We start from the raw sequence: 13153 nt of genomic DNA, 5'->3' as shown, positions 1-13153 counted from the left end.
CAAACCTCTTCAAGGTTAAGAGCGTTTGTCACAAACTAAGTGGTAAACTGTCACTAAATCACCCAAGAATGAGATTTCTTTCAAACAGGACAGTACCTGTGTGTTTGTTTCTCCGTCCTGGTCCACCCAGGCCGTAGGCGAGGTCAAGGATAGCAGGGTTCGGTACACGAATCGGGTTCTCGGTAGGTCCAGGTCCAAACGCCAACAGGTAAATCCAAAACAATCCAGCTCATACACGGTAAATCCAGCCAATCTCTATAGTCTCTTTCTCTATTGTTCATAGCTCCTTCCAGCACTCTCTCTTCCTCCTCCTGGTTTTTCTTGACCCTTTATCTGTGAGTCAGCTCCACCTTCTGAGGGTTCCCCTTGCTTCTGGGACTTGTAGTTTTGGCGGTTGGCCATTTTGTGATCTGTAGTTCTGACAGGGGTGGCCATTTTAGTGATCGGGCAGAGCTCGTTTATTAGTTCTGCTCTCACATATCTGCAACTTATCACTCGACCCCCTTCTTTGCCACATAACTCTCCCCCTAGATCCGACCCCCTAGGTCGGGCTACCGCAGCAAAATATGCATGCATGCGGGATAACCCTTCCACGTTTCCCATTTCCTTCCCTGCTCTGTGTTTCAAGTCAAAATGAAACGGTTGGAGACTCAAAAACCACTGCATCACCCGAGCGTTCTTCTCTTTAGCCCTATGCATCCAGGTGAGTGGGGCATGGTCACTGATGAGGGTGAAGTGGCGCCCCAGCAGGTAGTACTTCAGGCTTTCTAGAGCCCACTTTACTGCCAGCGCCTCTTTCTCAATGACTGAGTAGTTGGTTTCCCGTGGTTCCAGCTTCCTGCTTAAGAACAGGATGGGGTGTTCCACCCCTTCTATCTCTTGGGATAGCACTGCTCCCAAGCCGACCTCTGAGGCATCCGTCTGAACCACAAACTCTTTCTCAAAGTCTGGTACCACCAGCACTGGGTTACAGCAGAGAGCCTCCTGTAATGTCCTAAATGCTTTGGTGGCCCTTTCATCCCATTTGACCATGTTTGGTCCTCTGTCTCTAGTCATGTCGGTAAGTGGGGCGGCCACTGTGGCATAACTTGGGATGAACTTCCGGTAGTAACCGGTCAGCCCTAGGAAGGCTCGGACCTGCTTCTTATTTACTGGTTTCGGCCATTCTCTAATTGCCTTCACCTTCTTATGTTGGGGTTTGATTAACCCTCTTCCCACAGTGTATCCCAGATACTCTGTTTCCTCTAACCCCACATAACACTTGGCAGGGTTTGCCGTGAGCCCTGCCTTTCTAAGGGCATCTAACACTGCCTGTACCCGGGGTAAGTGGGATTCCCAATCTGGGATGTAGATCCCCACGTCATCTAAATAAGCTGTGGCGTATGCTTTGTGCGGTTTTAGGACTTTGTCCATGAGCCGTTGAAAGGTGGCTGGGTCCCCGTGCAAGCCGAATGGCATGACGGTGTATTGAAACAAACCGTCAGGTGTTGCAAAGGCTGTCTTTTCTTTGGCCCTGGGGGTCAGAGGAATTTGCCAGTACCCTTTTGTCAGATCACGGGTCGTAATGTACAGAGCATGACCAATTTTCTCCAGTAGTTCATCTACTCGGGGCATGGGGTACGCATCAAACTTCGAGATTTCATTTACCTTCCGAAAGTCGTTACAGAACCGCAAAGACCCATCGGGCTTGGAGACCATCACAATTGGGCTAGACCACTCACTATGTGACTCTTCGACCACTCCAGCTGTCAACATTTTCTCAGTCTCTGCTCTAATCGCGGCCCGTCGAGCCTCGGGTACCCGATATGGCCTCATACTCACTTTTCTCCCTGGTAGGGAAACAATATCATGAGCCGTAACCTCAGTTCGGCCAGGTACCTCTGAAAACACATCTCTGTTTTTCTGGATCAGGGTCTTTACTTCCTGTACTTGCGCTGGGGACAGAGTGGGTGAAATATTTACTTCGGCTGTCTCCTGAATGTGTGTGGGGTATGTGACCATTAGTGTTTCTCTCTCTCTCCATGCTTTTAACAGGTTTATGTGATAAACCTGTTCCTGGGGCCGTCGACCTGGCTGTCGGATCCGATAATTAACTTCTCCTATTCTCTCCAGTACTTCATATGGTCCTTTCCATGTGGCTAGTAGTTTACACTCTACCACGGGGATCAGCACTAACACCTTATCTCCCGGTTGAAATTCCCTCAGGGTAGCCTGCCGGTTATAAGTGTACAGCTGGTGTTCTTGTGTTTGTCTCATGTGCTCTCTGATGATGGGCATGACTGTGGCTATCCTGTCTTGCATTGCCGTGACGTGCTCTATGACACTAGTATACGGGGTGGATTGGTGCTCCCACGTTTCCCGGGCGATGTCTAAGATTCCCCGGGGATGCCTCCCATATACCAGCTCAAAGGGAGAAAACCCCAGTGAGGCTTGAGGAACCTCTCTAATGGCAAACATCAGATACGGTAACATGCAATCCCAGTTTTTCCCATCCTTATCGATTACCTTCCTGAGCATTGACTTCAGGGTTCGGTTGAATCTCTCAACCAGCCCGTCCGTCTGAGGATGGTAACCGATGTCCTCAACTGTTTCACCTGCCACAGTTTACAAAGGTCCGCCAAAAGGCGGGACATAAAGGGGGTCCCCTGGTCGGTAAGGATCTCCTTTGGAACCCCTACCCTGGTGAACAAGAGCACTAATTCCTTTGTGATATTTTTGTAAGTCATCGTCCGAAGGGGAATGGCTTCTGGGTAGAGAGTGGCATAATCTAGAATGACCAGAATGTATTGGTGCCCTCTGGCGGATTTGGGTAGTGGGCCCACTAAATCCATCGCTATCCTCTCAAATGGCGTTTCGATTATGGGGAGTGGCACTAACGGGCTTCTAAAAGCTGGTCGGGGAGCTGTTAACTGGCACTCCGGGCACTCTCCACAATGCCGAGCCACTTCAGCTTGAATTCCTGGCCAGTAAAACCTCCTTACAATCCGGTCTCGGGTTTTATCGATACCAAGGTGTCCACCCAGAATGTGCCCATGAGCTAGATCCAGTACTGTCCTCCGGTACCGAGTGGGAACCAACAACTGTTCCACCAAATCAACCCCTATTTTCGAAACTCTGTACACCAAACCATTTTTCATGATGAAGTGGGGAAAACTATTAGGCATCATCCCACCATTTATGGGAGTACCATCTATGACCTGCACATCTGCTCTGGCTTGTTGCAGGGTTGGATCCTGGTTTTGGGCCGTCCCAAAATTAGTCAAGGACTCTGCCAGGTCTGCTGGTTCTAGATCGTCGTCCTCTGGATTCAGATCGACCCCAGCCCCACTAGTACCGGGCTGTTCGTTATCAGCGCGGTTTGCCACTTCATCCTCCTCCTCCCCTACTAGCACCTGTGATGTTGTCCCCTGGGAGACCTCTTTTCTTGGCTTTGGGTGAAGGCCCCATGCTTCTTCTTGCTTGGTCAGGGTTGTTGGCTTCTCAAATATGCCATTCTTGTGGCCTAACTTCGCAAAGTTAGGAAAGTCTCTACCCAATATTACATCATATGGCATCTTTGGGACCACGCCGACCTCATAATCCAGCAGACCATCCTCTGTTTGTATGCTCACTAAGGCCGTGGGGTACAGACGGGTATCCCCATGAATGCATGTAACACTGATATCCTGTCTTGTATCCAGTTTATGAGTCGGCACTAGGCCTGCAACGACCAGGGTTAGCATACTGCCGGAATCCAGCAGTGCTTCAACCTCTTTCCCTTCAACCTGCACATATGATCGTTTCTGGATCTTTCAAGTACAGTGGTTACAACAGGACATGCATACCGTATATCATCTTCATTTTCACCAAGGTTACATTGCATTGGCTCTTCTTTAATAGGGCAGTAGGCTGCAATATGTCCTGGTTGATTACAATTGTAACAGATAATAGGGTTTCGGGGGGGGAGACCCCCTCAACACCCAGTCCCGGTTTCCGTTTTTTCCCTTAGTGTCTCGGCCTGATTCTGATTCTTTCCTCATGGCCCCACGCTGCTCTCTTCCCCCTCTATATGTTGGGACAGCCTTACCCTGTCTGCTGGTTAGCCCATGCCTGGGGAACGGGAATCTTTCCTCCTGTGCCTGCTCAGCTGTTCTTGCTGTACAATACCGTTCAACCAGGCCCACGAGATGGTTGGCGGAAAGTACCTCGTTCTGGCCAATCCATCGTCTCACTTCTTGGGGTAGACCTCGCTGAAACTGGTTGAGTACGATGGTCTCGACAATCTCGGAGGATGACCGGGTCTCTGGTCGCAACCATTTCCGTGCCAGGTGAATCAAGTCGAACATCTGTGTTCGTGGGGTTTGTCCCGGTCGGTAGGACCACTGGTGGAAGCGGTGTGCCCTCACGGTATCGGTCACTCCCAGTCTAGTCCGGATCTCCCCCTTTAGTTTATCGTAATCCTGTGCATCTTTCAACTCCAGGTCGAGATAAGCTTTTTGAGCGTCCCCTGCCAGATATGGTGCCAGAAGCCCTGCTCATTCTTCTTTCGGCCACTTCTCCCTCTCTGCCGTCCTTTCGAAGGTGGTAAGATATGCTTCCACATCGTCCTGCGCTGTCATTTTTTGAAGAAAATGATTGGCCCTCCTCTGGGTATTTTCAGCTGGTAATTGAGCCCCAATTTGGTCCGCTAGCCCCTTTAGGCCTTCTCTTAACTCCCGGGTGTTTCTCTCTTGCTCTTCCATGAGCAGCTGGTTGGTGCGGTGCTGGATCTGTAACGTGTCCTGATACATTCACATTGCATCCTGAAGAACTATTTGCTGAGCTCTAGTTGCCTCTTGTTGGGCGGCCGCCGCTTGTAACAGGGCCTGTATGGCTCCCTCCATACTCATTTTCCTGAAAAACTGTCCTAACCAGCCAAAACAAAAAAAACTGACTCCCCTTGGAGTGCTAACTGAACATTTATTTATTTTTTCCTTCTACCTAATCAGTGGTATGTTAGTCCATGCCCGCATCCTCCACCACGTGTGGCAAACCTCTTCAAGGTTAGGAGCGTTTGTCACAAACTAAGTGGTAAACTGTCACCAAATCACCCAAGAATGAGAGTTCTTTCGAACAGGACAGTACCTGTGTGTTTGTTTCTCCATCCTGGTCCACCCAGGCCGTAGGCGAGGTCAAGGATAGCAGGGTTCGGTACACGAATCGGGTTCTCGGTAGGTCCAGGTCCAAACGCCAACAGGTAAGTCCAAAACAATCCAGCTCATACACGGTAAATCCAGCCAATCTCTATAGTCTCTTTCTCTATTGTTCATAGCTCCTTCCAGCACTCTCTCTTCCTCTTCCTGGTTTTTCTTGACCCTTTATCTGTGAGTCAGCTCCACCTTCTGAGGGTTCCCCTTGCTTCTGGGACTTGTAGTTTTGGCGGTCGGCCATTTTGTGATCTGTAGTTCTGACAGGGGTGGCTATTTTAGTGATCGGGCAGAGCCCGTTTATTAGTTCTGCTCTCACATATCTGCCACTTATCACTCGACCCCCTTCTTTGCCACAATATATATATATATATTGTGCTCTCCTAGCTGTGCCTCACAAGTAGTACAATCTGTTATCTGTTACCAGTGTGATCATATACAGTGGTCTGAGAAGATCAATATTGCAGGGCAATTCAAGCATAGCCAATACGGAGTGAAAATGTACTGTGTCTATAGCCTACTGCACAAACCGCATTACTACAGAACTGTTTTCATTTATTAATGTTGCATAGGCTTGTATTTTGACTTAGAAAGGGATCTTGACTCTGGCCACGAGGGAGTTTCCATGTACAAACCATTCCCTTTCAAATCCTTGAAGTATACACACTTTTGGAGAAATGAGAGTTTATTGGGATGCAGTGTGTGTGTGTGAAGGGGGCGGTGTCTGAAGCAAAGCTGACCTTTGCGATGAGGTCAATGAGGGGCGTGGCTCCCAGCTCCTCGATGTGCTGCTCGTTGAGACAGGACAGGTAGTAGAACTGGGTCTTCCTCTCGGCATCACTGCTGGAGTTGAATGTGCCGTTCTCTAAAGTAGTAGAGAAAAAGAGGGGGAGGGAAGAAGATGAAAAGATGGATGAGAACAGAGGTTAATGTGATTATGTGACATTCTGATCAAACCGGACACATGCATGTTGATTTTGTACCCCCACACCAGACACGATCAGGACACTCAGGTTGAAATATCAAAACAAACTCTGAATCAATTATATTAATTTGTGGACTCCATCAGGTTCTCTTCCAGAATGGTCCTGTATTTGGCTCCATCCATCTTCCCATCAATTTTAACCATCTTCCCTGTCCCTGCTGAAGAAAAGCAGGCCCAAACCATGATGCTGCCACCACCATGTTTGACAGTGGGGATAGGGTGTTCAGGGTGATGAGCTGTGTTGCTTTTACGCCAAACATAACGTTTTGCATTGTTGCCAAAAAGTTCAATTTTGGTTTCATCTGACCAGAGCACCTTCTTCCACATGGTTGTTGTGTCTCCCAGGTGGCTTGTGGCAAACTTTAAATGACACTTTTTATGGATATCTTTAAGAAATGGCTTTCTTCTTGCCACTCTTCCATAAAGGCCAGATTTGTGCAATATACGACTGATTGTTGTCCTATGGACAGAGTCTCCCACCTCAGCTGTAGATCTCTGCAGTTCATCCAGAGTGATCATGGGCCTCTTGGCTGCATCTCTGATCAGTCTTCTCCTTGTATGAGCTGAAAGTTTAGAAAGGACGGGCCAGTTCTTGGTAGATTTGCAGTGGTCTGATACTCCTTCCATTTCAATATTATTGCTTGCACAGTGCTTCTTGGGATGTTTAAAGCTTGGGAAATCTTTTTGTATCCAAATCCGGCTTTAAACTTCTTCACAACAGTATCTCGGACCTGCCTGGTGTGTTCCTTGTTCTTCATGATGCTCTCTACGCTTTTAACGAACCTCTGAGACTATCACAGTGCAGGTGCATTTATACGGAGACTTGATTACACACAGGTGGATTGTATTTATCATCATTAGTCATTTAGGTCAACATTGGATCATTCAGAGATCCTCACTGAACTTCTGGAGAGAGTTTGCTGCACTGAAAGTAAAGGGGCTGAATAATTTTGCACGCCCAATTTTTCAGTTTTTGATTTGTTAAAAAAGTTTGAAATATCCAATAAATGTCGTTCCACTTCATGACTGTGTCCCACTTGTTGTTGATTCTTCACAAAAAAATACAGTTTTATATCTTTATGTTTGAAGCCTGAAATGTGGCAAAAGGTCGCAAAGTTCAAGGGGGCCGAATACGTTCGCAAGGCACTGTACATCCACAGGAGGACATGCAACATAATACTAACTAGCCATTGTGGGCACATACTGTGACCCTGCTCTAGACATTCTAACGCGACCAAGGACCAACTAGTGAATTCATAACTTGATTAGAAACGTGCCTCCACCCTGCTGCCCTCCCAAAAAATGTATCCAGTAACTTAACGTTATGAACAAGGATGGTATGTATAGGGTGACATTCTCACAAGGACAATATAGTTTGAATAGTATTTTATTTACAATACATGGCACAATTAGCTTTTACCAACTAGCTGGCGCTGTACAGCAACGGTGCTAGGTGGCAGGGTAATAATTAGCCAAGTTGATACCTAAGGGGGGACATACACTGCTCAGAAAAATAAAGGGAACACTAAAATAAAACATCCTAGATCTGAATTAATGAAATATTCTTATTAAATACTTTATTCTTTACGTAGTGGAATGTGCTGACAACAAAATCACACAAAAATGATCAATGGAAATCAAATTTATCAACCCATGGAGGTCTGGATTTGGAGTCACACTCAAAATTAAAGTGGAAAACCACACTACAGGCGGATCCAACTTTGATATAATGACCTTAAAACAAGTCAAAATGAGGCTCAATAGTGTGTGTGGCCTCTACGTGCCGGTATGACCTCCCTACAACGCCTGGGCATGCTCCTGATGAAGTGGCGGATGATCTTCTGAGGGATCTCCTCCCAGACCTGGACTAAAGCATCCGCCAACTCCTGGACAGTCTGTGGTGCAACGTGGCGTTGGTGGATGGAGCGAGACATGATGTCCCAGATGTGCTCAATTGGATTCAGGTCTGGGGAACGAGCGGGCCAGTCCATAGCATCAATGCCTTCCTCTTGCAGGAACTGCTGACACACTCCAGCCACATGAGGTCTAGCATTGTCTTGCATTAGGAGGAACACAGGGCCAACCGCACCAGCATATGGTCTCACAAGGGGTCTGAGGAGCTCATCTCGGTACCTAATGGCAGTCAGGCTACCTCTGGCGAGCACATGGAGGGTCCCAAAGAAATGCCACCCCACCCCACACCCTGACTGACCCACCGCTAAACCGGTCATGCTGGAGGATGTTGCAGGCAGCAGAACGTTCTCCACTGCGTCTCCAGACTCTGTCACATGTGCTCAGTTTGAACCTGCATTCATCTGTGAAGAGCACAGGGCGCCAGTGGCGAATTTGCCAATCTTGGTGTTCTCTGGCAATGGCCAAACGTCTTGCACAGTTGGGCTGTAAGCACAACCCCCACCTGTGGACGTCGGGCCCTCATACCACCCTCATGGAGTCTGTTTCTGACCATTTGAGCAGACACATGGACATTTGTGGCCTGCTGAAGGTCATTTTACAGGGCTCTGGCAATGCTCCTCCTGCTCCTCCTTGCACAAAGGCGGAGGTAATGGTCCTGCTGCTGGGTTGTTGCCCTCCTACAGCCTCCTCCACATCTCCTGATATACTGGCCTGTCTCCTGGTAGCGCCTCCATGCTCTGGACACTACGCTGACAGACACAGCAAACCTTCTTGCCGCAGCTCGCATTGATGTGCTATCCTGGATGAGCTGCACTACCTGAGCCACTTGTGTGGGTTGTAGACTCCGTCTCATGCTACCAGTAGAGTGTAAGTGCTGCCAGAATTCAAAAGTGACCAAAACATCAGCCAGGAAGCATAGGAACTGAGAAGTGGTCTGTGGTCACCACCTGCAGAACCACTCCTTTATTGGGGGTGTCTTGCTAATTGCCTATAATTTCCACCTGTTATCTATTCCATTTGCACAACAGCATGTGACATTTATTGTCAGTGTTGCTTCCTAAGTGGACAGTTTGATTTCACAGAAGTGTGATTGACTTGGAGTTACATTGTGTTGTTTAAGTGTTTCCTTTATTTTTTTGAGCAGTGTATATCACTAGGGGGGACAAAATATACCACATTTTTTATATATTGTTTTACTATACTTTAAATATGCATAAGTTATCTTAGATAACTGAGGTGAATCAGAATGAATCCAGAATGAATCCCTTCCGTCGGTTTAAACTTTATTATGTTCGCCCTGGATAGAGCTCTACAGAGGTTCAGTTTAACATGGTAGCATTTTGGTCTAGTCTAGGAGAGGTAAATATAGCAGCCTTCCAACAGGGGGAAGGCCAGCATAGGGGTCCAAGCTTTTCTGAGTATTTTGTTGTTCTTAGCAGCTTTTTATTTTCTTTATATTTTATTACTTTGACCTTTCAGCACACTGGCCATGTGATTGCACTAACATTCATTTCTGATTACTATATATTCTGGGCTCCACATGCTTTATCAGCTGGAACGTGAAATGAATTAACCAGGTGGTCAAGTGTAGCCGAGTGTTACGCTCATCTTAAGTCCTTAAGTTCAGACATTGTTTTTCTCCAAGAGACCCATTTCTGGTCTAGCGACCATGATAAACAAGAGAGGATGGGTAGACCAAATATTTCACTCCAACTTTGGTGCTAAGGCCAGAGGGGCAGCCATCCTTATCAAAAAATGCACCCAGTTTGTCTCCTCCAAAGTAATTTCAGATACTAATGGCAGATATATTATAGTGATGAGGAAATTGTTTAGCACACAGGTTATTCTGGCTAACCTCTATGGTCCTAATTGGGATGAAACACAATTTTTCTCTGACCTCATCGCAACACTTCCTGACCTTAACTCATCATTTTATCGTGGGCGGAGATTTCAAATGTGTATTGCATCCAAGTCGAGACAGATCCAGACCGAAGCCCAACAATATGATTTCAAAATCAGGCGCAATAATCAACTAATTTCTAGAATCATATAATTTTTTGGATCAATGCAGGAGGAGCAATCCCACTGCTAGCTAAACAGTACTCCCCTTTCTCTCCAGTACACCGCTCATACTCTAGGCTTGACTTTTCCCTGCTGGACAATAGAATTCTTCCTTTTGTAACTAATAGCCAATATCACAGCATCATTATCTCAGACCATAGCCCTGTTCAGCTAGATATTCGCTTTCCGGACAGAACTGTGTCCCAAAGCGCGTGGCGACTTGACAAACTACTATCCTGTAGTGCCTTTAAAAAAGACATATCAGATCAACTGCACCCCTGACGTGTCTCACTCTACTGTGTGGGAGTCGTTAAAAGCATTTCTAAGGGGCTGAATTATTTCATACACAGCATATGACAACAAACAGCACACCAAACACTTATCGGAGCCACACTACCATTCAAAAGTTTGGCGTCACTTCGAAATGTCCTTGTCTTTGAAAGAAAAGCACATTCTTTGTCCATCCAGTTTACGCTGTTCTTTGAAGGGAGTAGTACACAGCGTTGTCCGAGATCTTCAGTTTCTTGGCAATTTCTCGCATGGAATAGCTTTCATTTCTCAGTACAAGAATAGACTGACAAGTTTCGAAATAAAGGGCTGTTTCTGTCCATTTCGATCCTGTAATCAAACCTACAAATGCTGATGCTCCAGATACTCAACTAGTCTAAAGAAGGCAAGTGTCACGCCCTGACCTTAGTTTTCTATGTTTTCTTTTGGTCAAGTCAGGGTGTGACGAGGGTGGGTATGCTTGTTTGTCCTGTCTAGGTTTTTTTTGTATATCTAGGGGTTTTGTTAGTCTAGGTTTATTATAGGTCTATGGTGGCCGGAATTGGATCCCAATCAGAGACAGCTGTTTATCGTTGTCTCTGATTGGGGATCCTATTTAGGTTGCCATTTCCAGTTTGGTTTTGTGGGTTATTGTCTGTGTAGTTGCATGTCAGCACTCGTTGTATTAGCTTCACGTTTGTTTTGTTAGTTTGTTTAGTGTTCTTCGTCAATTAAAAAATATGTATTCATATCACGCTGCGCCTTCGTCTCCTCACTATGACGAACGTGACAGCAAGTTTTATTGCTTCTTTAATCAAAACAAAGGTTTTCAGCTGTGCTAACATAATTGCAAAAGCATTTTCTAATGATCAATTAGCCTTTTAAAATTATAAACTTGGATTAGCTAACACAGCGTGCCATTGGAACACAGGAGTGATGCTTGCTGATAATGGGCCTCTGTACGCCTATGTAGATATTCCATTAAAAATCAGTCGTTTCCAGGTACAATAGTCATTTACAACATTAACAATGTCGACACTGTATTTCTGATCAATTTGATATTATGTTAACGGACCAACATTTATTTTCTTTAAAAAACAAGGAATTTCTAAGTGGCTCCAAACTTTGGAACGGCAGTGTATCTCAACTCATTCTAGATATGCCTCTTCAACTACTGATACACCAATCGGAATTTGACAATCTTTCAAACAAACAGAGCAGCTTCTGTTTAAGTTGAGGCAAAAATTCTATGAACACGGAGAGAAACCTGGCAAGTTGTTATCTCAACAGGTTCGACAATCTGCTGCGAGCAGCACCGTACCTGAAATCTGTGTTGCAGCTGATTTAACTTCTACTAATCCCAAAGAAATCAACAATCAACTTAAGCAATTCTATTCTGCTCTTTACTCATCAGAGGCTCTTCCTGACATCTCCTATGCATGCATTTCTAGACAATGTGGACATCCCACATCGCAACTCAGCTGAACAAACCAACATGGATGCCTCAATAAGTGATGAAGCTAATCTGGCAATCCAGTCCATGCAGAGCAGTAAAGCTCTTTTGGTTTTGCTTAAAAAAAGACAAGAATCCCTAGACTGTGGCTCACAACGCCGTATAAGCCTTTGGTGCTGCGATTATAAAATGCTCACTAATGTCCTCTTGCACCCTTTAGAGACAGTGATGCCTAATATAATTAGCTCTGACCAAACCGGATTTATCTCAGGTAGGCAATCTTTATACAATATGCGCCAGCTATTTAACATTCTTTATTCTGCACACTCAACTCTACAGCCAGAGGTTGTCATCTCTCTTGATGCTGAAAAGGCTTTCGACTGGGTTGAGTGGGAATATCTATTTACAGTACTAGAAAGATTTGGGTTTGGCCTCTCATTCCTTTCCTCAAATAAGATTTTGTACTCGTCCCCAGTGGCTTCTGTTCGCATCAACAATGTTACTTACATCTACTTCCCTCTCCCAGGGGGGCCAGGCAGGGTTGCTGTTTATCCCCTTTCCTATTTGAGATGGATATTGAGCCTCTTGCTCTCGCCCTGTGGGCGGAGGAGAGGATTAAGGGAATATTAAGGGGAAACATAACTATCAACTTATACGTAGACAATCTTTTATACATCTCTAGCCATGTGGAGTCTATACCCTCTCTCTCGGACATGGTACAAGGTTTTGGGACATTCTCTGGTCTCGATGCTACCTTCTCTCGTTGGTAGAGCAACATGCTCAATGCCTGTGTATTTGAGGGAGGATACAACAATGCAACAAATACATTGATCATCTTAGCAAGGTTTTACCCGTGATTGCGGAGCTGGGGGGAAGTGGAACTAAAATGTAGCTGAAATGTACAGTAGTTGAAATAAACATCTGCATTTTGAAAGAGTATTTTTATCATTATTTTATTAACAAAACCATAAAGATGTTGAACAAATACTGTACAGTATATGCTTATCCAACATTGTGAGGTTGCATGAGGTTTGGAATTAGAAATGTTACTTTAGAGCACTTGATACATTGCAAGTTGGGGGGATTTTTTTGTTTTACACCTAGCCGAGCTATTAGACCATCCTTTTTTAAATAAATGGAGGTATGAAGAGTATTGTCCTGTTAATAGCCCATCATGGAAACCTTGTTTGCAGAAATCACAGCCTGCTACGCTTGTGAAAAACAAAATGCCTCCAGCTGTCCATCCCTACTGTAAATAATAAAACAGCATCTATAGGTGGTACAAATATATGATTGAATTTGATTGTT

The 13153-nt window shown here is 45.6% G+C and overlaps 1 protein-coding gene across 5 annotated transcripts in view; it reads right to left on the bottom strand.

The window, feature by feature from the left end:
• Positions 1-13153, bottom strand: part of LOC123994812 (endothelin-converting enzyme 2-like) — a 103703-nt gene that overhangs the window by 47348 nt on the left and 43202 nt on the right. For all 5 annotated transcript variants that reach the window (XM_046297817.1, XM_046297818.1, XM_046297820.1 and 2 more), the window contains one exon: positions 5906-6030. In XM_046297817.1, the coding sequence (XP_046153773.1) occupies positions 5906-6030 (125 nt within the window). The remainder of the gene's footprint in view (positions 1-5905; positions 6031-13153) is intronic.

This window comes from Oncorhynchus gorbuscha, linkage group LG14 (genome assembly GCF_021184085.1).
Source record: "Oncorhynchus gorbuscha isolate QuinsamMale2020 ecotype Even-year linkage group LG14, OgorEven_v1.0, whole genome shotgun sequence".
In the NCBI taxonomy this organism is placed as follows: domain Eukaryota; kingdom Metazoa; phylum Chordata; class Actinopteri; order Salmoniformes; family Salmonidae; genus Oncorhynchus; species Oncorhynchus gorbuscha.
The sequence above is the reverse complement of the archived record's forward strand: the minus strand, read 5'-3'. Positions and strand labels throughout refer to the sequence as shown.